This window comes from Anser cygnoides, chromosome 5 (assembly GCF_040182565.1).
Source record: "Anser cygnoides isolate HZ-2024a breed goose chromosome 5, Taihu_goose_T2T_genome, whole genome shotgun sequence".
Taxonomy (NCBI): domain Eukaryota; kingdom Metazoa; phylum Chordata; class Aves; order Anseriformes; family Anatidae; genus Anser; species Anser cygnoides.
In genome coordinates, this window is record NC_089877.1 from 57,442,212 (window position 1) to 57,469,516 (window position 27,305).

General features: G+C 43.8%; 1 protein-coding gene across 1 annotated transcript; it reads right to left on the bottom strand.

Annotated features, from left to right (window-relative positions):
• Positions 1-1,350: 1,350 nt before the first annotated feature.
• TMEM179 (transmembrane protein 179) lies at positions 1,351-18,089 on the bottom strand. Its single transcript, XM_013183106.3, has 4 exons — positions 17,615-18,089; positions 13,291-13,428; positions 11,694-11,772; positions 1,351-8,946 (listed from the first exon to the last, which is right to left on the bottom strand). The coding sequence occupies exons 1-4, from the start codon at positions 17,914-17,916 to the stop codon at positions 8,767-8,769; spliced, it is 699 nt and encodes a 232-aa protein (XP_013038560.1). The 5' UTR covers positions 17,917-18,089; the 3' UTR covers positions 1,351-8,766.
• Positions 18,090-27,305: the final 9,216 nt, after the last annotated feature.

Genomic DNA, 27,305 nt, shown 5'->3' on the forward strand with positions numbered 1-27,305 from the left:
AATCAGTTATGTTGGTTACTATTTCCCCTGACAGCTGTACTGGGTAATATTTCCCTTCAGTACAACTCCTGAGGATTGCCCATAAAAAGGAAAACAAAAGGAGAAGGACCATATAATTTACTACAAATGGACAGAATGCTCACATGAATTCACTCTGGTGCCAGTGTGGAGACCAGCTATAAAAGTCAGGAGTCCTGAAGTCAACTAGCTCTGAGCAATTATTTAGTCTGGCTTGGAAATGGTCATGTTTTCGCCTCAAAGAGCAGAGGAAGGAATATGGAGGACATGACTCCTGCAGCAGGTTTTGAAGCAGACAGTGAGGTTGTGGGCTTGCCATGAGCAGTGTCTGCGCTGGTGAGAGTCAAAGGGCCAGAAGGGAGCAGAAAGAGGTCTATGCAGGAAAATGGGCTAGTGAGAGGGCCTAAGGGCAGAAGTGCTGCCTAATATCCCTTATGTAATGGGTGTTAAATTCCCCGTAGCAGGAATCAGCAGACCGTAGCAGTGTTGTTTTGACAGTGTGCAGTACATTCCTGCAGCAGGAATGGAGGGCAGCTGCCAACACCCTCTTCAGGCAGTTATACCCCATCAGCAGCACCTGATTGCATGAGCAGGTGAATCCATACTCATACAATCGCAGGAGATAGAAAGGGACACAGTGAGATGACACTAGATTTTTTTACATTAACCTTTTAATGCACTCAGCATTAATGCTGGTAAAAGGGAGTTCCAGAGACTGCTTATAGTCCTACTCCTTTGCTTCTTCTCTCCAGTCCTGCTAGTCCGGAAATAATCCATAGCAGCAACTTTATTTGACATTTCTGCCTTTTGCCACCTTGCAGCAAGCAGAAAGTTTGGCAGCATGTGACTAGAAAAAGGGTATTAGCAGCTGCCCTCAAGAAATAACTCAGAAACCTCCAAGATATAGGAGTGGAGTTGTTCCTTATTAATTCCTTGCTCCAGGAGGGCTGTTGGGAACCTTTAGACCCACCCCTGAAGAGAAAGTCTGGGGCTACCAGAAGAAAATTAACTTGTTGGCATTTAGAAAATGAACCTGCCCATGCAGCCTGTGATACCCCACTACACTAGGTAACAAATTGGCTTTCATCTGCATCTCATGCAGGTGAACTACCTTCTCTTTGCCTGCTGTAGCTTTAGGGCTCACTGCTGGAAGATGGTACCAAGAGGGCTCAGCTTAGGGAGGCTGGTCATGTCCATGACCATGCAAGCTGCAGCATGGAGATACCAGGGAATGAGGGAACAAACTGAGGTGTCACCACTGGCTTTGGTAATCACTTTTTAACTTGTACATAGTAAATTCAACTCACCATCAAAAAACCAAGCACAGAAATATTAACTTTTCAAGTAGTTTATTCGTATATATCACCAAATCATAAAAAGCCAATGCACTGTCCAGCAAAAAAGCATCAATATATAAAACATTAAATCATTATCATTAACACTAGAGTATACCACTTACAATGAACCCAGTCCAGCTCCTACTAAAGCCAAGGGAAATTTTGTCAATGACTCCACTAGCAGAAGGATTGGACTCACAATTTTTATTTGCCAGGTGTTTACAAATGGCTGTATTAAAACGCTAGTAAAAAGCTTTCCTTTTGAAACTGTATCAAAACAATAAACCTAACTCTCATTCGGTTTCTGTCAAATGCATGCAATTAATGCTCCAAATCAGCACTTGTTACACTGCAAAAGAGCATACAAAGCATGAGAAATAAGATTCAAAACAGACCAGGCTCTGCCTGCAGCTTGTGTGGACTGGCATGGCTCCAGCGAGGCTCACAATGCTAAGCTGCATACACCAGCTAAGGATCTGCCCCAATCCTGCTTTCAACTGTTAAACAAGTTATGGAAACCTGGAGACTTCCAAAACAAATTGTGAAAATCTGAGTGGTCCAAGCTAAGGCTGAAATCAATGTCAGCATTGCCAGCCCAGGCTCTGCCACACTGGATCCCTCATATCACAGCCTGAATGCTGACGTCCCTCATGGGAAGAGCACTAACAGTTCTCCTCACTATCTATTTTTATTCTGAAGCGTGGCACTCTCCTGTCCCTCTTGACTGTGCTTGTCCCTGATAGGAAGAGATGTGAGAAATAACGCCTGATTAACCTGATGGCAATAAAACCCTGTGAAATTCTTCCAGAAATGTTTTTAAAGAAGAAAGGATCCAGGAGAAGGAGATATCAGTGGAACAGACTTATTTTTCTTTATATAAAAAACCTGCAAAAGCCTGCAAAACTCATATAACAGTATATTTTAGATCATAATATATTGATTTCTCAATTGGGCTGAAAAACTGCAGTAGTTTTACCCAGAGAGTATTTGTCTAAAATATCTCTGATGCCACCTGTCTGCACTGGCTGTGGACCCCCTGCATTGGTTCTCCCCCCGAAGGATGCTCTTCAGCACTGAGCTTCCTGCAGTCATTTGGCAAAAGGACTGCTTTCATCTCTTAAAAACTTTGGTTTAAGGAGGCTGTTAGCACCTTTAGAAGCCAAATGGTGACCACAGTTTCAGCAAAGAGGATGAAAATCGTTGCAGCAGCCTAGGAAGTGTGGCAAGGGTTAATTAACTACGTCAAGATCCAGTGTGCTGCAGGAGGATGTGCTGTATTTCAGGCACAAATTATTGCACCTCACAGTGTTAACAGGGAAAAATAATTCCTTCTGCTGCAGGAGCAAGTGGGAGAAAAGCTCTGGAGTGTGTTATGTGGGATACCATGACAGATGATTTTAAAACATTTCCCTTCCTTAAAATCTGTGGATTAATATCCCACTTTTCTGACTCCACCAGGTTCCTCAAGGGAGTGCTGGCACCAGCCTTGGGAACCTTTCAGAGCAACATGTCAGGCAAGTCAGGCCTGGCTTGTGTAAAGGGAAGAGTTTGGCGTCAAACCCCGGAGAGCCCAATGAGAAAAGAGAAAAGCTGAAATGCTTTTTCTTACTTTCTTTTACACAAAAAGTAAAGTTTGCTATAGAGCTGCAATTTCTCTTGCATTTGTAAATATTATGCAGAACCCGTATACAAACTGAAGTCAAACTTGCCCAGATTTGGAGGGAAATGAAGGGAAAATAAGGAGGTTTGCCACAGGGCCATTTATCTGCTTGCGTGAGAAATCACCCAAGAAGTCAACTGTAATGATGGATCTTCGTTCCCACCTCCTGTCAGGGCATCTCCACCCTCACTTTGCAACATAGGTGGGAAGAAAGGGGGATCAAAACCTTCTCATATTGTGTTTCCACCACAAACAAATAATTCAAGCTATTTCAGTGAGCTGCTCTTGCTGCCAGGTACTTTATCTCCTTGATAAACACCATAACCACCAAGCTAAAATGTCAGGTTTTAGGAATTTCAAGCCAAGTAGAAAAGTTCTAACAGGAAGATTTGAAGGAGATCCAGAATAACAGCACGGTGAGAGCATTTGCTGTGCAGATGGAGGCTCATGCCTCCCCAGGAAGCAGGGAGGTTAAAAGCCTGTGCCTTGCAGCTCCCTCCCTGTGGGGAAAGTTGGGAAAGGAGGGCCACAGCCCTTTTAACAAGTAGCTCCATGCTTTCTGCCACCCCCGTGAAATCCTACTTGTCAGGTAACATAACTTTCCATGTCTAACAAGTCACAGTTGCTGACATAGATTTAAAAAAATAAAAATAAAAAACATTATTTGACCAATCAAAATGGCTATTCTCAGAGCATTTCTTGGGTGCCTATGCCCGTTTTATAGGAAAAGGATCTGACAGGAAGTTAATGAGATAAATCCTAAATCCTTAAGCTCTAAATGAAAATAGGATTTAGGCTCTTACATGCATTCTGTTCTTTTGAGTGTTTTATGCAAGAACACTTCAATCAGTTATAGCAGCTAGGAGAGGTAGAAAGGTTTAAGCACTCGGGTGAATACATTCACATTAATCTATGTTTGCAATATCAGTTCGATTACATTCTTTGGCATGGACAAAAGAAACTAAAGAGAAAGCATTGCTATATAAATACTCCTCCCAACAACAGCATGGAAAGATGCTATCAATTACATGCCTGCCTTGAAATAAACAGTACTTGCTATATATTAAGTAAATCATTGTCTAACCTCCCAGAAACAAATGTTAAATTTTTTTGAGAGAGTGCAGTTGTGTTTTTCTCTTCTATGCCAGGAGTACATCAGAGTGCTGCCTTCTATGCAGTTGTTAGATTCAGAAATTGCATGGAATGTTATCGCTTAAAGCAAGCAAACAAACAACAAAAAAACTAGAAATACTCTTAGGTTTGTACCTGTGAATGCTAAAATAGAGTTCAGGTTAGGTTTACTCTTTCTTGTGGGGGACAAAAATAAAAATATACACTTCAGGAGGGTAGACCATGAACAGAAATAACTCTAAAACAATTTCAGTGCTCATGAAGCTATATGAGCATTTTCTCACTGCATGCAGGTGTGGAAACTAGCCAGGCAAAGCCTAATTCCCCTCCCAGATTGCCTAAGCATAAGGAAAGGACATTTGTGGCCTCCAAAGCAAACATTCCAATGAGATAAAAATGGGCTATTTCCATCAGCAAAGGAAGTGGTCTGAGATGCAAATTTAGGGTCTGCATACAGAAACACTTCCCATTAGTTCAAGGACATTCACATCCAGGCCATTGATTTAGGAGAAAAGACAAAAGTTTGTCAAAATCCAGATAAGTTTGTCATGGAAAACTGTAAATCTGACAAGTCTGAATGATTATCTGGATATCTGTTAAATTTATAATTTAAACAAAGAAAAGTGATGCAATATATTTGAGGTTTTTGGAGAATGGGGACAATAAAAGCCTCATTCACCCAAACACACAGTTTGTGTGGACTTTCTTGCACTGAACATTTTGCAGGTGACATCATCTCTGAATTTACACTTTTTCTAATACCCATTACATAGACTGATGTGTGATTTGAGGTTGTGCAGAAACCCTGCTTCCAACATAAAGCCTACCCAATGGCCTGTGGCTCACACTTCCTTAGCAAGGGGACCACAAATCCCGAGTCTGCATCAGCCTGAAGAGACTTGTGGGCAGCAAATAATGTTGCCATTCTAACACACATCAGTCATTTGGGAGCCTGTAGTGAACAATTTCTGGATCTTGGGTAAAAGGACTCTTTGCTAATGCATTAATACTGTAAAATGTGTGCTCCTCTTCGCTGAGGCTCTGCTTCCATCCTGAGTACTACACAGGTTAAATCAGCAGTGTGTTGTGTAGGTGAGGGAAGGCCTCGAAGGGAATCTGACTCTGTTCCTAGCAGGACTAATACAGGATAACATCAGGATATTACCAAGAGACTGGGGAGGATTTAAAACCTCTGCAAATCCCCATTAGAAACCCATCTCAGCCCTTCGGAGGTTGTGCCCTGGCCAGTGCTTTCCCACTCTGCACACATCACACCCGCATCCACCTCTGGATATCATCACCTGTGTGTCGCACTGCACAGACCCTAATAACAGTAAGAAAAAGGCAGTGCTGAAAGTTAAGGCAACATAATGATTACTCCAAACCATGCTGTCTGTACCCACACCGCAGTATAGCAGTTATAGGGTTATTTCTGACATTTATCTGTGTACATTGCACATACACACATACACCATCGCTGAATCCTGACACTGAATGCTTTCATCAGCAAAGCCTTCTATTTAAGCATCTATCACCAGTTATTACAATAACCATTTTTCTAAGGGACCATAGAAACATTGCCATAGCATGCATATATCCTTCAGTTCTTGAAGTAAATCATCAGGCTCTTATTTTTGTGATTCCTACTGGAAGTTCACAGCTGAAAAATGCCTCCTGAATTAGTGGGATAGGATGTGATGAGCATTTGTGCCCTCATGAGGAAATTATGTTCCAAAAATAATTGGCTTCAATTGTTTCTCCATTACAAAAATAAATAAATAAAAAATAACCAATATTGATCTAAAATCTCAGCCAAGATGTTTTAGCTTGGCTGAGAATTTTCTAGCTCAATGTGCACTGCTGGCAGGGAATTGGTGGGGAAATTAACCACAGATGGTAGCCAGGACACAGGGAACATATTCAATATAACAGAATACTGGCAACACCCCAGTGTCTCAGAAGGCAGCATCCATTTCCTTTTGACTATCTAAGATTCACCCTGTGTTACTAGCAATTTGCACAGGCCCAAACTAAGAAACTTTGACTGTGGCTTTAACATCACAAGGAACATGGCAAGAAAACCACAGCAGCCCATGCTCTTCACCAGAATAACCCACAGCTTTACTATGGGCAGCAGCAAGTGGGCTGCATGGGCAAAGACCACAAAGCTTTTTCCCCTTCCATCATGTGAAAATAAATAAATACAAACATAAATATCACATAGGGTTCTTGTTCTTTGAATATACCTCTTGCCAGAGGAGGCATAAGGGGGAGACACTCACTGCCTTCTGCCCCCCAGTTCTTAAAACCCCCCAGGCAAGACCAGTAACTCACATGCTACTGCAGCCTAAGTATGATTTGGCACATACAGACATCAAATACAAAGCAGCAGCATGGTCCCATGCAAGGAGTTAGGCATGCACTGAAGGTATTTGTGGAAGGAGACATCACTGGTGAGTTGTAAATTCAAGGTGAGGTTGGAAAGGGAAGTAGTGTCTTTTACAGTCAGAGAAATAACTGGGGAAACAGAGGAAACAAGGTAACCTTCACATCCTAAGCACTTCTTCATGTTTAGAAGGGGAAGGTCATGCCCTGGCAAAGGTCTTGGGTAACTGAAAGAATGTCTTTCCTATTAGACAAACTGAATAAAAGAAAAACTATTAGTCCTGGTCTCTGAATTTTCAATTAACACTAGTTAATACCAATTAACTAATCTCTGTTTCCCCCTTTAGGAACTTTTCCTTTTATTTCAATTCACAACTACCAAAAAAAAAAAAAAAAAGCCACTGTTGTAAAGCTTTCAGAGGAATTGCATTCCCTTGTGGGTTGAAATCACAGTGAAAAACAAAATCTCCCTACAGACAGCCATGGCCAGCTGGGGCTACGAGAGACGTTCACAGGGCCAGCTCACGGCTTTCACCACATGGCCATTTTTTTTTCCTAAACCTGAGGGAACAATTTAGTTGTTAAATGTGATGCTAGATTTTACACCCTAAAATCCTTACAAATTAAGGGATTTGTTATGACTTCAAATCCTGTTTCAGCTACTTAAGCAGGTACTTAACTTTATGCACCAAATAGTCCTCAGAAGACAACAGTAAAACTGCATGGTTGTGCTTTCCCCAGGCTTGTGCTCTGATGGGAGAGAAGCCTGATGTCTTCTCCCCGTTTCCTATTTACCAGGCAGTATAGATGTACATGGTTTGCACTTGTTTTGCAATAAATTCAGTGTCAGCTCAAGCTCAGCTAACACAGGCAGTGTTAGGGTGCTCCCCAAAATTCTTCTGCTACTTAAACTTAACTTCTGTCTTAACTTTCCTGCTGAAAAAGGTCTACTGTGCATCATGCACTTGGGTATAACTGCCTTGTTCTAGCACAACTTTATTTCTCTGCTATGCAATCCCACACTCACCTAAGTAATTCCTAATTATCAGACCTACTTCTCATGCACCTTATTCATTGAAGTGCTGGCCAAGCAAAACTGAAAGCAACAACAAGGTCACGAGTGAGCTTTGTGAAAGTAACAGTTCTCCCTTTTCACAGCAAAATTCATCAGCCCTGGATCTCTTGCCCAGGAGTGGGGAGAATGGGTCCATTCAGCACTGAGTACCTATAAAATAGCTCAGCTGTTCATGCTGTTTGCTATGTTGATAGATATACAGAGATACCTACAATGCAAATGTTTACAAAAAAAATTGCATATTCTGTATGAAATAAATATCACAAGTAAACTCTAATACTCAGAACTAAATAGTATACTATATTAGGGACCAAGTTATGCTTATAAATGCACAAGCATTGATACTGTGAACTCAGCTTAACTTCTTAGTATGCAAGCTTCAGAAATTGCTAGCTAAACTACACTTCAGGAAGCCATAATAAATGATGGCCATGCCAAAATCTAAGAATAAATAAAAACACAAACATTCTCCTCCATCCCTTCAAATGGCACACAGCTTTTTACAGATAACATAATGGTTTCATGAAATTCATTAAAACTGTCTCATAGTAAGTATCACCTGGAACACAGGTCTGTATGTTCTAAGCAAACTCAACATCAGAGTGGGAACAATAGGTTTGTCAGCACGATATCCACACATAGCAAAAGCAGAGACAGCAAGAGTCTGTACTTGGACCAGAGCTACAACCGCACAGAATAAAGTGAGAATGAGAGCAGCTTTATTAGCAAAAGGGAGGAGAGAGGGACAAGAGCGACTGGACGCAGCTCCAGTTATTACTGTTGTTGCAGAACAATATGGAGGAATAGCCTAGATTCTGTAGCCTGGTCTTGCCAGCACAGTCCTCAAAAACAATCACTGCCCCAAAAGCCAGTGATAACACGCAGGAATTCTGCTAGCAACAGCAGGTTACAGATTGTGCTGCTCCCTGCCTGTGCAGGACAGAAAGTTTGCTATGTCAATGGCGCATGGGCTAGTTCATTCTCTGTATCCTCATATAAATACTCCTGCCGACAATTTTTCATTGAGAAAGTGGGTGATTCACAAGTACAGCTTTTTTTCAGGAAAAAATACATCTCTCACACTCAATATGCTGACTCAACATCAGCTTGCACTACTGAATAATAGAACCTAGATTCTGCCCTGGAAATTTGCTTATGCTTTAGATCATGGCACTTTTCTCATCTTGCAAAGAGGTTCGTGAAGAGGATCTTCCTAGCAACAGCTCCTTCTCATGGATCAGGCTATCTAGCAGGTCCTCCTGTCTGTAGTTGTGATAAACCTTCAGGAAAGCCAGAATGGTAATTCCCAGCCAAGTCAGCCAGGCAGCCCAGAGACCAAACTAGAGAAGCAAAGAAATGACAGATATCAGTATTGTTTCATAAAGACAAAACCACCTGTCCAGGTGAAGATCAAAATCTCACCTAGACCAAAGCCCATGGAGTCACGACAAGTTACGCTTTGTGAGTTTCTGGCCCCACTTCTCAATACTTTCAAGATATTCTGAGCTTAAAAGGAAAAAAACTTTAAGTAGTAGGAAAATTGATACAAAAATACTAAGTATGATCACGAAGAATTCTGTATAATGCAGCTGCTGAACTTCCCCAGCATCTGACGTTCTGGCCGTCCCAAAATTCTTGGGATTATTTCTCTTCCATTACCTTAGAGTTGCCATATGTTTTAATACTTTTTCCAAAACTTTCTTCCTGAATCCTGTGGGCCTCCCACTGCCCCCTGGAGAAATATAAATTTTGAGGTGTTTCCATCCAGAATATTGTTGAGAAAATCCTACCAATTGAACTGTTACTTTCTGGGGTGATTGGTTCACATTAGCAGGAGCTCAAACTGCAAGAGAAACCCAATCCGACACATCCTAGTTCCTGGTGACTCATATATATTTGGCATATGAGACCTGAGCTTAAAGCCTCAGATCTGCAGTAAGTCCCATCATTAACTTCGTCCCTCTTGTTTAACTTTGTAGAAATAATTACGCTTTGATTGGTCCAGGTACTTGAATGTTGGCCTCCCCTGTCTCAGAGGAATTTCATTTATAGTAATGTAAATTTCTGCTTTCTTGCAGAAATTCCATTTTAATTCCATTATACTGTTAGAAAAAAAAAATAAGTAAATTCACATATTTCAGTTTTGACATATTGCTTTTTTATTATTATGTCAAAAAAATGGAAAAAGAAAAAATCTAGCACTTCCGGGCAGTAGCACAGCTGTTTACTTTAATGGCCAATTAAGATAAACAAGGGCCACAGTTATGTAGATGGGAGTTTGTGTTCCTATATACCTCATGCACTTTAGAAAGCCTCCTAAGCATTTCTGCCCATTCTTACAATTATCTCAGTTCACTGGTAAAAAGTATTTTTGAGTTATTCCGCAAGTCTTGGGAACAAGAAGATACTCATCTGGCTTTTTATGACCAAATCTAGAGACTTGGAAGTTTTGCATTCAGTTCTTAATCAGTGCTTCATTAATGACATCTGTTCAAATATCTAACACTGTTGTGGTCTTCTTGATGTACTTGATATTAAAGAATCTACATGGCTTTAGCCAAATTCAGTGAAATTCCCAGAGTGTTTCCAATGTGTTGGAGATATCTTAATGGAGCAAAGCACAAAGAAGCAGGCTTAGTGTGTGTGTGCACGAGTGTTTCTGCACATACATCATGTGTCATATATCCAAAGCTGTAATTAAGCTACCTATTTTCCCCTTCCAGATTTTATCCAAAGTCTATCTTTGTAATTCTTAAATCGTCAGCAATCTTGATTTCTCCATTCAGACCACTCCTACTGAGTGAGGCCTGCTGAAGGAAATTACTGCACTCACAAGGAAAGAGGTTTGGTTTTGCTGCTGAGTCTAGTCTATTCTTGGGTTTTTCACTCTGCTGATTGAATTAAACTTATTTGCCCTCCTTAGACAAACCCATTCTCATGCCTTCATCCAACTCTGCTTACTACACCCCGGTTATCAGAAGAAAATGCTACAGAATTTTGCTCCGTGCTTGGTTCTTTTTTCAACTAGTCTCCCTCAGGCTACCCTTTGCCTCTACTACAATCAGCTTTTGAAGACAAATGGTGTTTCCCTGGAGCTGTTATGCTCCCAGGCTCCTCATACTTGGGTGTTTGCAGAGGTTAAAAGATACATCTTTCAGGCTGGCTCTACCCAGGTCTGGAGGAACGTGGATTAGAGCGGAGATCCCCATCTGGCAGGACCTATGTATAAGCTGCCCATCCTGATATCACAGTGTGAATATTTCGAATTGGCTACGTGCAGGTGTGTCTGGGATGGATGTCTAGATGCCATTGCTGGCTACAAAATCCACAAGACTAGCTTATGTCTAAGGGTCACAGTTGCCTTCAAGGAGTGCCCCAAGAAAGGTAAGGCTTCCTCCCATGAGGGACAACCGAAGAAGCACGTCTATGGGTGCAGCCTGCATGGAAGGGGCTATCCTCCTTGAGGAACTATGCTAGTATGTGTTCACATGCTCAAGTAAGTGCTCAAGTCTCAGTGTTCACTGGCTTTGAGTGTTGACTCAGAGTTGGCATATTCAATAATAATACCTGACAGCCTCAGAGGTCTAATTTTCAAAGATCAGGAAAAAATAAAAACTATCTAAAAGACAGCACTATTTCATTATTTTCAGAGGGCTGATATTTATATGGGCTCAGGGGATCTTCTCTCTATCCCAACCTAAACCAGGACCCCAACAAATTCATGGAAGAGAAAGCTAACAGCCCCACAGTCTGCTGCAGGTCAGCCATTCTCTTCTTATTGCTAAGAGCAATAAAGAACTCCAGGACACCCAAGTGTTGCAGCCTTCACAGAGTTCATGCTTTGCAGAAACAATTAATTTTCCATGATGAGTAAGAGTCAGGTTTTGACATGTCTGCATTCAAAACTATTTGTTTTGAACGTAAAATGCAAATGTACCCGTTCACAATCATCTTGATTCAGCACATACTAAAGTCAGTGGAAACATTCCCATTGATTTCAGAGGACTGCAGTTCAGCTCCAACAATCCCAAATCGATGAACAAATGGAAAATGAACTGGAAGAGAACTGTGACCTAGTCTGACCTACCTGCGCAATAGCAAACTGGTCGTAGAAAGCAGAGTTTTCTAAGTTCAGTTCAAGATCTATATCCTGTAATTCTTCACAGCTACCCAAGGAAAGCATTTGGAGGGGAAGAAAGAAAGTTATTTCAGAAGTTCCAAATAGGCAAACCAAGCACAAAATGAAGCAATATCTAAGTGTTTAACAATCACAATGGCACATTCTATGATTCTATATTTAAGTTATTTCACTAATTAGGTTGCTTGCAAATCTTCTCTAAAGCTTGGGTAAAAGAAGCATGTAAATACTTTATTTAAAAAATGATGTGTAATTATCTAAGTGATAGCACCAATCTTCCATAAAGTGGAACTGTGATAGTTATTATGAAAACAATATACCTAAGACCATCTTCTCCCACTCCCCCAGAGCCTCCCACTTGTACACATCTGGCATCAGCCCTGCTTGGTTGCTTCCCCCTCAATAAAACAAAGTGTATGAGCATCCGTTACCTTTTGACATCATCAGGGAAAGCCTCAGAAGAAGGGATTGTATGGGTGTTTTTGTTTCGGATGCTCCAGCAAGGAGACGGTACTCTGATGGTAAGATAGAGGCTGCCTACAGATTTTACAAATAACTCGGACTTTTACTGGTGTGAAAAAAATCCCAGGATTTTGAGGTTGTCTTTCTATCTCTTGGTTGATTTCTGTAGCCTCTTCTCTGTCCTTTTCAGTGCTGTCGGTCATCTTGGGTTCTTACCCGAATATTCGATTAGATGTTTTTTGTAATGGAATTTTTAACCGAATATTCGAATAATTCGATTAGCGTTGCAGCCCTAAACAGAACATTTACTATGGCATTTTACAACATATGACAATGTGAAATATAAATGTATGCTTTAAGTAGTACCTTTATTCAATATCATATGACATAAAATGTCACCTTTTTATTTCTCTTCATTGTTATTTGTTTGATAAAAAAAATCTACCTCAGCCTATCAGTTTCCTACCCAGAGCACAAGCATTGTGAGACACAGCGGAACATTTTAGTGCCTGTGCATTTTGTGCCCTCTCAGAAAGTATCAGACCTCTTTACTTTGCTCTTAAAATACTTTCTGTACTGTGGCTTTCAGGGTGTCTGCAGCACTGCTCTGAGGCCAGTTTTTGGATAATGGTGCATTGTGGCACAGGCAGAACAAGTGCCTTGGTTGCTGTCACACAGGTTGGTGGCAGAGCCAGGATTTCAAGCCAGGATTTCAAGCCAGGACCCTACCTCCCAGTCCCCTTGCCCTGCTCACAGGACACCCTCCCTCCTCCCACCCTTCTTCGAGCATTTCCAAATCCAGATCTCTTTTGGAAATGAAAACTTTGGAACTAATGGTTTTCTTTTGCACGTGTTTGTGACTCTTAAAAAGACCATGAGACATGATGGAAACCATACTTTGCTTTGTGGGGAACTAAAAGGAAAAAAGTTTGGTTTGCTGTTTTTGTTCCAGATGAAAAGAATCTGGACTTCCATATTCTCCCCTTTGATTACCTTGTGTGTAACAACTACAGTTTGTAACACCACTCTACATTTGTGCATATATGAAAGATAAAAAGAAGAAAATGTATTCTTCAATACTAACCTATTTGGCATGCTTCCTTTTTCGGTAATTGCATCACACCACATGTTAAATCCTACACTCACTATAGTGCTAGCAATAAATGTGATAAACACCACAAAGGCGCTGATCAGCAGATTCAGGAAAGCATAAAAGAAAGAGCTGCAATAAAAGAGAAGAAAAATGTAACTCATAAACAGCTGAAACACAACATCAGCAGTCTCTCTAAGCAGTTTACACCAGACAAAGATATCAGTTTCCATTTGAAACACGTCTGCTTTAATTAAGAACATCTAATATATTGAAAAACTATGGCTTATGATCTTGAGTTACGTTATCTTCATTTGTAAGCTCTTTGGATTTAGATTTATTATTTTTTTTTTTACCGTAAGAGGATGTGGCTTTAAATCATAAATACTAAGTGGCGATCGTTCATACACAGCATGGCTTTCATTAGTTGTAATGATGAAAATCACCATTGTTAAAATAAATGTCATTAGCTCAAATTATATAGTAACTGGAGCTAAAATTATTTCTTGACTAAAATGATAATTGGGACCAAAATTGCCTACTAGAGGGAAACTAAAACTAAAAATAAAACAACACAGTACTGATAGCTATAATCATTTTAAGCGATGTAACACAAGGTACTGGCATCATAGGACACGAATCTCAGTTTTATGGGCAATTTGCAGAGCAGGCCAGCTTCTCCTGGGATAATCTCTGGCTTCGGTGTCAGTATGTTATTTCTGCCAGCTGAAGGCCAGTTTACATCAACCCAGTTAGTCTGCGTAACCAGGATCAGCTCTAGGCATGTGCTACAGGGGATACAGGGTGAGATGCTGACAGGGGTCCCATTACGCCAAGGAATTGTCCACCCATCTTCCAGCCTCACAAGTCAGTCTTCTAGAAGGAGGGACAGGTGTTCACTGAACGAACAGCCTGCTGCCTAACTGCCACTTAATGCTAGTTTGTGAAAACTTTCTCATTCATCTGGCAAAGCTCTTTGGTGCTTGAAGCTGCTCTAGATGGCACTTGGAAAGTCTCACTATCTAAAAACTGAACATCTACTCTAGGTTGGAGAAAGACTAGCAACTCCAGGAGGAAGGTCGTCCTATTCAAGTTAGATGGTAAGGACAAATACAAAATTGCCCAGCAGTGCGCCTCTCATTGTGCTGGGGATAAAAGGAAGCTACTCACCCCAGAGAAAAACAAAAACCAAGCCAAACAAACAAACAAAAAAAAAAAACACAGACATTTCTTTCCACAGTTCTCTCAATATATTAAAAGTTGAGAAACTTTTTGAGTCAGTGGCTGAATCCTGGCAAAGTTCTGGGCTGGACAATCTTCATTTCTACAGGTTACACATTCCTAAGGCAAACGTGACCTCAGGAGAACTTTAAAATGAGGTGAGGCAACATTCACCAGTTGGACTAGGAAGTCTATTCCGAGGTTGATGCAGATTTGAAGGGGTTGTCTAGGTTCTCTCAAAAGCACAGCCATCCAATCTCAAAACTAATGCAAAAGGAGCAAAATCATTCACTTGCCAGATGTGCCCTTACAGCCTGCAGTTGGATGCCAGGACACCTGACTTGTAGAGGAATGTTGCCATTAATCCTATTCTTCTTCAGCTTCACTGGACTTGGAACAGATCAGCTCACTGCTGCAGAGCGCCAGGGTCACCCACATAGCAGATGGCGCTGGTATGAGCACAGCACAGTTATGTGTGGTCATTGTCCCTGCCCTGATTTCATATCTAGCCTAGGTTTCAAGTGTCACTAAAGCCATATCCACTATGTGCACCTTAGCACAGTATGCTGGCCTAAGAGACAGAAAAGACTTGAGCTGTCCACCAAATAAAATCAGGGGTGGCACTAGAACTAATAACTGCTCTAGAAAATAAAAGTTTCACAGGAATATTCAGAGCATTATCCCAGGCCCCAGTCCACACTCTGCTTCCTACCCTGCAGCACAGAAGAGGTGCCAAGGTCCAGGCTCTGACCGTCTGCCAAGGAAGCAGGTCTCAGTGTCGCACCCAGTTTGCACCAGGCAATCACCATCATTACCATCATCATGTGTGGGGATTCCTCAGACCAAGGCATCCTGGTAGAGAGCCAGGGCAGATCTGGCTCTCTGCCTCGCCTATTTTTCTGCATAGATCAGAAAGTTACACATTCCACATTGAGTGGATGTCCCTTAACAGTAAACGCCCTGTAAAACACTCGAAGTAGAAGTTGCTTTTCAGCCCTCATTGCGAAGTGTCTGAGTTGGACCTCTACCTTGCAGCTGTGTTGAATAGTCCCAAGCCCAAATCACAGCTAGCAGACACCACTTGGTTTTCCTACTCCTGCAGACAACTCCAGCACAGCCTGCCCATGAGGCAAAGGGTGCTCAGACCCTTCTGTGAAGGATTAGTATCAGCCTTAATTAGCTGAACCTGTTGCACGTGAAGACTGGACACCTTGCTGTGATGAGCAAGGTGCTAACCTTGAGTGCATCAGAATGGCTCACCATGGAGCTGGCCCAGCAGCAGTGGTCCTGCTCCGCAGGATCAGCAAGGATGTTGTCCTGGGGCTGCCTCAGTTGCCTCTGATCAGAAATGGTATTTATCAGTTATGGTGAGGGCCTTGTGTTTATCTCTCCAACCAAACAGGCCTGCTCTCATGCCCATATGAAGTGTTAAGAAATGGCGGTCTAAAATCAGAATAGCATGTGTGTAGACTGCCTCTCAGAGAGACAGCAGCAGACCTGGGTGTGGGACAGACTGGCCCTCTTCTGAGGAAGCTGCTATTTTAAGCAAGTTCCAGCTCACCCTGTTTTACCCTTCTGTGTTGCTCTACAGCTACTCCATCATGTAGACTTGCTCTGCTGTTGCTCCCTGCCACACAGCAGCCTCCTGCCCCCTTTCTTCCCTGGAACAACTTTGCTCAGCGTTACACAACTTGTACGGCTCAGTCCAGAGGAAGGAGCCTGAATGCAGCTCCTGAAGAGAGAGTTTTCAGAGGCCTGCCCAGCAGGACTAAATACCTGCATTTGGAAGCAGGCCAAACATCAGACCTAAATTTCACTATTTCAGGGGGTTTACTGCTAGTTTCTTCCAAAAAAAAAAAAAAAAAAAAAAAAAAAAAAAATCTGATTCTGAACCAGAAAAAAAAATAATTAAAAAAAAAAAAAGTATCTGGATTCAACTAATCCTCTATAGGTATCTGATGACCTGAGGAAACTGAATTCAAATGAAGTAAGTCCATGGTTATATTTAGCTTTTCTAAGGTAAGCTTTAATGTGGAAATAATTTTCTGTTCCATACTTGCTATAAGGTGTTTTAGTATTAGGCAGCTTGAGTGTGGTCAGAAAGGGCCAGGGGAACACCCCGGCTACCCTGTCCCCACTATTACCACACTAGGCTGTTGTACAAGCCCAGGGTTGAGTAACAGCCACTGACTCAAGAAACTTCTAGTCCAAATAGACCCGGACATGAGTGATTTACCCTCCCTGTGGTAAAGGAAAATGGCTTTCATAGTCTAGCCAGCCACCAGTGCTTGCTCCTGCCTTCCCACCTCCATGCCAGTGGGTGCTTGGAAGGCCCCAGAGCACCCAGAGGCTGGGTCACCTGTGCCAGGGCTGTACCAAAGGCTGCAGGACATCCACTGGAGAGCTGAGCACCAAGCACAGCACTGCTGAGCTGCTGCCTCGACCGCCAGGCCCTCATTCCAGATCTGAGGCACCTTGGTTGTCTGAGTAAAGGAACCAACTGCTGGTGCAGCCCTGCTGCTGCCGCAGGGAGATCAGCTTCTCTCTCATGTCGTAACCAAGCAATAGCTGTTCTCTGCAATAGTTGCCATGTCCACCACAAAAACAGAATAAAAACAGAGGGAGAACCGCTGACTGCTCCCACCTGCTCCTCCCAGCCCCCCCACCCCAGCTGTGTTGGCTCAAGGTTTCCCAGCTCTACAATCAGGGGAAGGCCTCCTCCTGCAGGGACGTGTAATGGGACCACAGTCACAAGGCACCTGCAATCCGCAGCCTCCAGCATCACCCCACAACCTGCAGCACCCTTCGTGCCCACCATGGTTGAGCTGGCCAGACACTGCACTCAGATCCCAAAGGGCAGCAGGAGCAGTACAATGAATTTGGCTCCCACCCCAAACCCATCCTCTGGAGGGGTACACAGGCAGGGGGGTACACATGGGGTGTGTGTGCAGGCAAGACACCCCCTCACCCCAAACCCCTCTGGGCAGCAGGAGGATCCAGGTGGTTCAAAGCCCAGTGCTTCGCCCCGGAGGCCGCTCCCACCTGCCCCAGCCTGCAGGAGTGGCTGGCACCCGCTGCCCTCCCCGGGGGTACTTACTCCTCGTGCCCTTTGCAGAGGAAGAAGAGGGTCCGCCAGGCCTGCACTGTGGCCAGCAGCAGGGAGAGGAGCCCGGTGAAGATGCTGAAGCGGCAGGCGGCCTCAGGCCCCCACTCCTGCACGGTGAAGCGCTGCCTCTCCACCGTCAGGTTGGCGTTGAGCCACATGCCCTCGGTGAAGAGCAGGCACCGGCCGTGGAAGTCATTGCTATTCTCGGACAGAGGCACCACCACGATGAAGCTGAAGAGGAAGGCCAGGAAGTAGCAGATGCACTGAGCGAAGAGGAAATTGCTAAGCGCCATGTCCGCGGCTCCGCGCAGGCAGAGGGAGGGATGGAGGGAGGGATGCAGGAGGGAGGGATGGAAGAGGGAGGGATGCGGGAAGGAGAGATGCAGGAAGGAGGGTTGCCAGGGGGAGTGATGTAGGGGGGGAAAGGATGGAGGGATGCAGGGAGGAAGCCTGCAGCAGTAGGGGGTGGGGAGGGAGGATGCGCAGTGCAACGCGATGCGATGCGATCCGATGCCTCCTCTGGCACTGCCGCTGCCAGAGCTGTCCCCTCCGTCTGTATACTGATGGCTTCAGGGCTTGAGCAGGGAGAGAGAGGAAGAGCTGCTGTGAGGATTCCTCTTCTTCAGGAAAATCTGGCTGCTGATGCACCCTGGCACGCAGCGGGTTAAACCAATCGGTGTCCCCCCAGCGGGGCTGGGTACCACCAGGCTCTCAGCAGGGTGTCCCCTTAAGGACACAGGACACCTGTGTCACCCCTGCTGGTGGCTGTGAAACACAGAAAACAGCTTCATCCTGGCTGCTGGATCCCTGCAGGATTTGGCCCCTATTTCAAAAAATTTAACCAAAACACTGCACAGACACAGACATCAAGTGTCCACCCCTGCACACCTGCCCCAGAGGGTGTCTGAAACACCCAGAGCACTGACTGCCACAGGGGCAGTGTCCTGTCACCTCTTGGGTCCTGTATCTCTGTCTCCCCAAAGCCATAACTGAAGCCATGCGGTACCTCAACCCAAACATCTGGCCAGCACCCTGAGCTGGTTGCAAGTAGGGTCAGGGTGTGCAGGTCCCCATCCCAGGACCCGCAGACCGAGTGGTTTTAGTCCCAGCCTAGCTGGTGTCCGTCCCCACCCCAAGACAGAGCGAGTGGCAGCAAGAACTCACCAAAAGTGGAATAACTTCTGTTGAGGCTTGGTGCCAGCTAACCCTGAGCTCAAGGGGGACATCGAGCTGAGAACAGACCAGCCCTCACTCTGGGCGCAGCAACGGCACTTGCACAGCAGGGACAAGTCACTGCTCATGCCATTCCCATGGGCAGGGACCCACTCAATCCCAATTTCATTTTCTCATCTAAGTGTAACTCCTGTTTCCAGCAGAAGACAGTGCAATTCTTCTCCAGTTCCAGGTAAAGCCATTTCCTAACCCAGTTTCCCAGCCTTATCCAGTCTGAGGTCAAACACAGCTCTCAGCCACTTCTCCTTGCGAGGGCTGCTTCTGCTCACTGTAGGCACCGTGCCACTTCCCAGGTAGCGTTTAGCAGAGCAGGAGAGGAGCTGGGACACTGATTACACTTCACATGGGATTTCAGGCTTGTGCTTCCATCAGGGAGCGAATCAATTATTCTTCTATGCCGCTTAGAGGTTACAGTACTGAGGCAGAGGCTGGGGGGATTCTCATTGAGGATGTTATTCCATCTTCATTGTGATTTATTTGCTATGCATATTATCTTGAAATCTTACTCTATCCGTAAAGGGAAAGTATTTTTTTGTGCAGAACCTGCTTCTTGAATAAAAACTTTTGTCAGTAATACCCCTGTTTGATGAAACATGTCAGGCCATTTCTCTGATCCTTACCCAACCCTGATCATCAAAACTTGTATTTCATTTTTGCGAGGAGTTAAAGAGCACTGGCCTGACCCTGTGGGGATAGACGTGCACTCGTAACAGAAAAGATTTTGCTGATATTTCAGTCTGGATGTAAAGAGGGAAGTTTATTGCTCTTATCCTTACTTTCAGGCAGTGCTGGGTTCCCAAAGGGTTTTGTCCTTTATCTGCAAGGAAATCAGACCTAGACTGAGCTGGAAAACTCCTTCTTTGAAACCTGACACATAACATTAGCCAGGTAACGTTTTCTGAAGTTAACCTGGGAGGTCAACAGCAACATAAAAGCTCAGTTATTCCTTACAATGGAGCCCACAGAAGGGGTCAGCAGATGCCAAGGGCTCTTTGCCTCTGGCAAGCCCAATGCTCAGATCTCACCACCAGCAACCACAGGGCTCTGCTGCAGGAGGGCTGCTGCAGAGGTGAATGTCAGGTCACTTGCAGAGCACATAGAGTTGTCCTTGCTGGTGAGCAAGCTCGAGCTAACATTTCTGGGAGAGTTTCAGAAAATACAGCTAGACATTTGCAAATGTTAACAGACATGTAAAACACTGCTGCTTTTCGGAGGGTGACAGCAACTGGAGCGCAGTGCTTGGTGGGGTGGAGTGGCCACACACCAGAGTGCACAAATGGGCAGAATAACCTGTCATCTGCCACTCATCTGACAGCTGCCTGAATTCCTCACGCTCTTATCTCATGTAAATCCTAAAAGGAAAAAAAAAAATGACACTAGGCAGCAACTTAGAATCTGAAGTATGGCATTGTTTTAGTGGAATAAATGTGATGGTGTTTTATAAAGAAAACTTAAAAAGGTTTTGTGGCCTTAAAATGGTGCAACTGAGGAAGAAAGGTACAAGACAAGGTGAATGATCGTTCTTTCTTTTTCATAACACAGGGAATGGAGGGCAGCACATAAACTGGTCAGGCAGAAATTTTAAAACATGAAAAGGCGAACATTTCTCACACAGCACATAACTAATCCATGGCACTCATCACAATACACTGAAGAGGCCAGAAATAAGTACCGGTTCAAAAAGAGATTAGAGAAATTAATGGTAAAAAGCCCATCAGGGGCTGCTAAACACGAAGCTGGGAAGTAACCTGCAGCTCAGGAAGCCCCTGACCAGCAGGATGCTGGAGGGTGCAGTAACAAAACTATCGCTCTGCAAATCCCTCATTCCTCCCCAAACCAAGCATCTGCTGCTGGCTGTCATTGGAGAGAGAATCACAGGTGAGAGGGTCCTTTGGTCTGACCCACTGTGGCCATTTCAGGTGCTCATGACAATGCCAAAACATTGCCACCTCAGCGTCAGGCAGACAGCCAACCTGGATAAATCAAGATCAGATATACCAGATTTGCCTGCATTCCCTTCAGCCCCATATCTCCTTCTAGTCATCTAGCTAATCCTCTGTGGACCAAGTACCACTCTATGAGTTGGACTGATGTGGGATGACTGATGGGGACCGTGGTTCTGACTCTGCTGCTCCACACTCCCCCTGAAGTCATTAATTACGCCATCTGACATGAGCACAGCTCTCAAGCCGATATTTGTGATGTACTTGATGGATTTCCTCCCCTCCTGATAGCTCATTAGGACATGTTTTATTATGGGAAAATTTGCTGAGAAATTAATTATTCAGGCAAAAACATTGTTGCGAGCAACTTTATTTATTTATTTATTTATTTTGCCTTGGATATATCATTTTTGTGGTCCAAGAAAAATAATAGCTACGTGTTTAGAAGGTGGCTACCATCTTGATACCAGTAATGTGCTGTTTACTTCTGGAGAGGAGGCGCACAGTCACAGCAATATCTCTGCAGAAGGATGCCCAGGGAGCAATATGTCTATATTCTAGGCAGAGAAAAACAGTCCAAATGGCTGCTTTTCTGACAGCCCTTCAGTCACCCAAAGGCAACTTCTCCCTGATTTACTTGAGCTCAAATGTCTGCCTCAGCCCCTTTTACCAAATAATTTAACAAATGCAGCTTGCCCATTAAATGCAGCAAACCACCCACAGACTCTGGAGTCTGTTTTGTTCAGACTCTCTGGTCAGTTTTACTATTATATTAATCCATTATTATTATTCCACAAGCCTTGACCTACAGCATTTGTCCTCGGAGACTAATAGAAATGTTTGAGGCATCCTGAATATCCTCTTATGGTAGTCGCTGTAAATGCCGCTTTTTGGAAGAGGTTTCTCATGGTAATCACTGTCTTCAAGAAGGTGACTGCCACTAGTTCAGAGGGATTGTAGACAAAGCACCCAACTGTCAGCCACCTGTCACATCTGCATTTCTTCACAGCTACTGCAGCAGCATGAATCTCTCAGGGCATCTCATATGGGAACGTTTTGACATTGTGCTTTTTTTTATGCAAACATTTTTTTTTTTAAGTGCCTCCATTCTGCTAGGAAAGCTGTCTTGTCTGCTAGAAGGTTATGGGCAGAGAGGGTGCCGTGTTGACAGGCATTAATGAAGCAGTTATCAGGAAGCAACTGAATGTCATTAATGTGTCCATACACAAGAGCCTCAGAATTTTGATACCCAAAGGAAAACAAACATATCCAACCCTGTTCATGTCCTGAAATTAAAAATGTTAGAATGTGGAGAAAGGGAAGGGAAGGGAAGGGAAGGGAAGGGAAGGGAAGGGAAGGGAAGGGAAGGGAAGGGAAGGGAAGGGAAGGGAAGGGAAGGGAAGGGAAGGGAAGGGAAGGGAAGGGAAGGGAAGGGAAGGGAAGGGAAGGGAAGGGGGAAGGGAAGGGAAGGGAAGGGAAGGGAAGGGAAGGGAAGGGAAGGGAAGGGAAGGGAAGGGGGAAGGGAAGGGAAGGGAAGGGAAGGGAAGGGAAGGGAAGGGAAGGGAAGGGAAGGGAAGGGAAGGGAAAGGGAAGGGAAGGGAAGGGAAGGGAAGGGAAGGGGGAAGGGAAGGGAAGGGAAGGGAAGGGAAGGGAAGGGAAGGGAAGGGAAGGGAAGGGAAGGGAAGGGAAGGGAAGGGAAGGGAAGGGAAGGGAAGGGAAGGGAAGGGAAGGGAAGGGAAGGGAAGGGGGAAGGGAAGGGAAGGGAAGGGAAGGGAAGGGAAGGGAAGGGAAGGGAAGGGAAGGGAAGGGAAGGGAAGGGAAGGGAAGGGAAGGGAAGGAAAGGAAAGGAAAGGAAAGGAAAGGAAAGGAAAGGAAAGGAAAGGAAAGGAAAGGAAAGGAAAGGAAAGGAAAGGAAAGGAAAGGAAAGGAAAGGAAAGGAAAGGAAAGGAAAGGAAAGGAAAGGAAAGGAAAGGAAAGGAAAAGGCATGCTTGAGCTTTTTCGAGCATCATTAACCCTAAGCTCTGAACAACTGCTGCATGTCAGACTTCACAGAGCACCTGTGGGGGCTGTAGCAGCTAACAGGAGCACACTCCCTAAACAGTACTTTCTTTGCTCACCTGCCTCTCTTGCCCTTGGTGAGAGGACAGGAGTACTGACAAAGAAAGTAGGACAAGCTCTAGCAAGGCTCTGGTCCCAGGTTCTGCACAGATGTGGAGAGGACCAAAAAAACCACAAAACAAAAAAACAAAAAGAGAAAAAAAAGCTTCAAGAGCAAATGTACATTTTCTTCTGGCACCAAAAATATGTTAGAAAAGCATGGGAAACTTCTTAAAAGAACAGGAGGAATGAAAGGGAGAAAAAACTACAAGAACAGAGACCAGCAAAGTAAGAACTCATAAAGTCCAAGCAATCAAAACCTAGCCAGAAGATGAATGTAACTCTGCCCCACTTTAGATTAAATGGAGTCATTACATATTATATCAATATTTGACATCTGCAGCTTAACCTGTGACTGCTGAAGACTGCAATATCATCAGATCCAGGGGTCAAGCAGTCACTGAGGTCTTGTGCATCTGAACAGTGCTGGGTCTGCTCTGCACTTCTGGGCCTGTGCTTTCTGCGCTTAGAGATGCTCTGTATGCAAAAGCCCCTTGCACACATGTAATGAAGTTTGTTGCAGAGCTTTTCTCTATCTCAATTGCTTTTTTTCTACCAGCATTCCCCTGGGATACACTCTTTCCCCTGATTAAATGGCTATCCTGTGCTTCTTTACAATGCCTCTGTCTGCTCTGTAGCATGGGGGGCACCAAGCAGAAGCTGAAGGCAAAGTTGTGGCCTCACCAGGAACACAGCAGCAAAGTCCCTCATGTTCCCCATGACCTATTCTGTGTTTCTACCTAGGGCAGAAAGGTACATCTAGCAGGGACAATTATTATGACACGCAGAAGTCCAGCAGTCTTTTTGCAGAAGTGAATCTAGCACCCAGAGCCTGGTGTGGTGGGTGCCAAGCACCCACAGTGCTGGTGGTCCAACTCTGAGCCTTCTGGAAATGAGGCTGAGCCTCTTTTTCTGAAGATCAGTCAGATGTTTTCCAGCCTTAATATGGCTTTGAAAAAGAACCTCAGTCTCTGCTGGTTTTGGTTTTCTTTGTAAACCCATTTATATGTGCAGCCACTAACTAATTTTTTCTTAAGCTCAAGTCATTTCCCTGGGAAATTCTCAAGGTCAGCAATCAACAGTCCATCACAAAGACAGCTGAAAAGCAGCAAAAAAAAAATCCTTCTGTAAACTACATCATGTTTTTAAATGAGTTATCACTATGATTAAAAAGGTTTTAGGTTGCAGGGAGAGACATATCACAGAGTATCTTTGCTGTTTATTCTAATTAAATTTAAGTTGAATGACATTTTAGGAAAAAAGAAGAAGAAAAAAACAAAAACATTGCAAAGCCTTGTCCAAGTAACTCGGTGCCACATATCAGCGTATCTCAATCGGCTTCAATGCTGTCACACTGATTTAGACCCCAGGACATTCTGCCCCACCTGTCTGCAGCAGTTTCTATTCTACACACATAGTCATACATACTAAGAGCAGCTAATGGATAGCGTGCCAATTAATAGCATGTACTTGCTTTATGTGTGACATATTGTACCATGCATTGATTTTTAATCTGCTCAAACTAGCATTTTTCATGCAGGGTGAAAATCTGATGTGAGAAATAGCCTCTTCATTTTCCCTGACAACTATTAACACTGAGCTTGTCTTCAGTGCTCATGCTGTAGGCAACTGCTCCTGCCAAAAGTAAATGCAAAGACTGAGGAGAAATCCAGTTCACAAAATTAACCTCTGTCTCAAAAGTGAATAAATCAGGACAGAGGGGCATACACTTCGCTCCTGGAGACAGGAGGAACTTCACTGTGACTGTTTGCCTCTGATAAGGCAGTGAGCAAAAAGAACCTCAAATGCTAAGACATTAGGGGCTTTGCAACTTCTTGTGGATGGGACAACTCTAATGGGAAAAAGTGGATTTATAATGATTCTGAAGCCATAAACTAAGGCTAAATAGAAGACCCTGTTGCCTTCTCCCACACATGATCATGTCACTGCCTGCATTCGGCATCCTAAAGACATGCTCTGTCAACCTGAGCCAAGTCCCACCACTGAAGTTCACATTGGGCAGGTAGCTGTGGGAGCTGGCAGCCCGTGCCTCTAAAACACCAGGCACAGAGATTTAGAGGGAAATGAGGTGACTGTGGCCCTTAAATCCCCCCAGAGTATATCATGGTCTCATTAGCCACATTGCTCATATGTGGGATAGAGGCAAATGTTCATCTGCTCAGCTCCTCAGCTGAAGGCATTGGTACTAACCTAATTACAGCCAACAGGTTGTCTGACCTGGTACATTGTCTCTCAAGGCCACTGAGAAAGGTGTGGAAATAAATAACAAAAAGAGTCCCAGATCATTGTATTCCTGGCTTGGTGCAGTTTTCCACTCAGCAGACGAAATCGCATAAAGCAGGTGGTTTTGCAGAGCTCCATTTACATATTTCAGTCCAAGGCCAAAATACCTGCCAGTGTGCTTTGGGGACTTTGTAGCTAATGCACACTGTCTGGCCCCAGCTTACTCCATACTTCACTGTTGCTGGATATAGGGTATGCATCTGTGGCTGAATCTGCATTTGGTTATTGATAATGAACAGAAAACTGGATGTATATTTTTGGTTTTGAAATTAGTAAACATATGGGCTTTCTTAAGGTAAGAGGACTCCCAAATGTCTCATGACATTATTGCTTTTTTATCTTGAAATGTTACAATATGCTTGCAAAATATAGTCCTGCAGAGATTTTGGAAACATTAAAGGTTCAACTATTGACTCCCCTTCTCATTAGGTTTGTAAAGTACAGAGATCAGTTATAAATGATGTGGTAGGTGTAGTATTTAAAGCTCTGTACTGAGGGGATAGTATATGGAATGTGTAAGCACCCACTGCTTGGGTAAATCCCAAAGTCCCCAGAAGTTACTGAGTAGGTGAGGTGCAGCTGTGTCATGCCACAAAATTGCTAACAGCCTCAAAGGTTCTGTAGGCTGCTATCAAAAAAGGGAAATAAAAATAGGGTAAGATAATGATTATTAAGTCAGAGATTCCCATGTGAGTTCAAAATTAACTACTTTGTAGGTTCTAACACAGAGGTCCCACCTTGTGTCAGGGACATATGCATTTTACAGTGATCAAAGCAGAGCTTTGAATACTTGACATAGGAGATGAAATACAGACTTTGCAAAGTAAAAACACAACAACAGCAATAACGAGATATCAAAACAGATCTGAATGTCACACTCCTGGGTGCAACCATAGAGATACCTTATTTGTGGCAGAGATGAAAAGACAGGGAATAGATGATCATTACTGTAACAACTACTTTAATAAGCATGGTGTAGTGTTTTGTGTTTTTTTTTTCTCCTGTTTCTTGTCATGTTTGGTATTCATTTTCGTCATGATTGATCAAAAACTGACACGTCTTTTATTACAATGTACTATATAAGCAAGATTTTCAGAAGTGTTTTGGGATGTTTGGACATCCCACTAGTGCTGTATCTACACAGACAGTAACAGAAAGACCCATTTGAATCTGCACATATTCTGAGATTGCCATGACTAAGACAAATTTAGCTAACATTTTCATTTGCAAGTTTGCTGCTAAGAGATACAGGACCTACTAGCTAGGATACATTTGTATATGGCTTGCAGAGCAGTGACAGACTGTGCCCAGCCTGCTTGACAAAGGGATGCATGTCTACCTGTGTTCTTTTCTGTTGGTACATCTTAATGCCTATCACTCTTCAGAGGGGGCAGACTGAGCAATATGCAGAAATAAACCCATCTGGAAACTCATACTGAGAATGAAAAAAATCAACTCTCCAAAAGCCAATAATCTTGCCCCAAAGATTTTTCTCCACTGCTTCAGTAGCTACCAGCCATCCTGCAATGCACCTTCTGTGGGACCTCCTCTCCCTACTGCTCACCAAATGCACTTCTCACAGTCAAAATAGTGCAGGAAACACAACAAACAGAACAAGCGTTAGTGACCATGCTGAAAGATGTCTAAATAGTTCACTCGACATCAATTTATTCTGCAAAGCTCTGAAATGCTCACTGGCATAGTGCTAATCTGAACAAAATCATTGTAATCCGAGGACAACCAAATGCAAGACAATCAAGTAACAGGACCATCATTCTTTGATATTGGAAGTTGACTTTTAGCCTTGAAATGGTAGCAAAACATCTGGATACAGGGCTGAGCCTCCATCACCAGGAGCTCCCAGCTGCTCTGTGGGTGGGTGCAGCTGGTACATCCCTGCCCTGAGCACCATGGACACAAACCATCTGGAACCTTTTGGTCCCAGGGCCAGAGGTTGCTCCCTGACACTTTTTTTGTCGGTCCATCCACATGTGAGTGTTTCTTCCTTTTTTTCTGCCACAGATTATCTGAGTGACTACAGCCA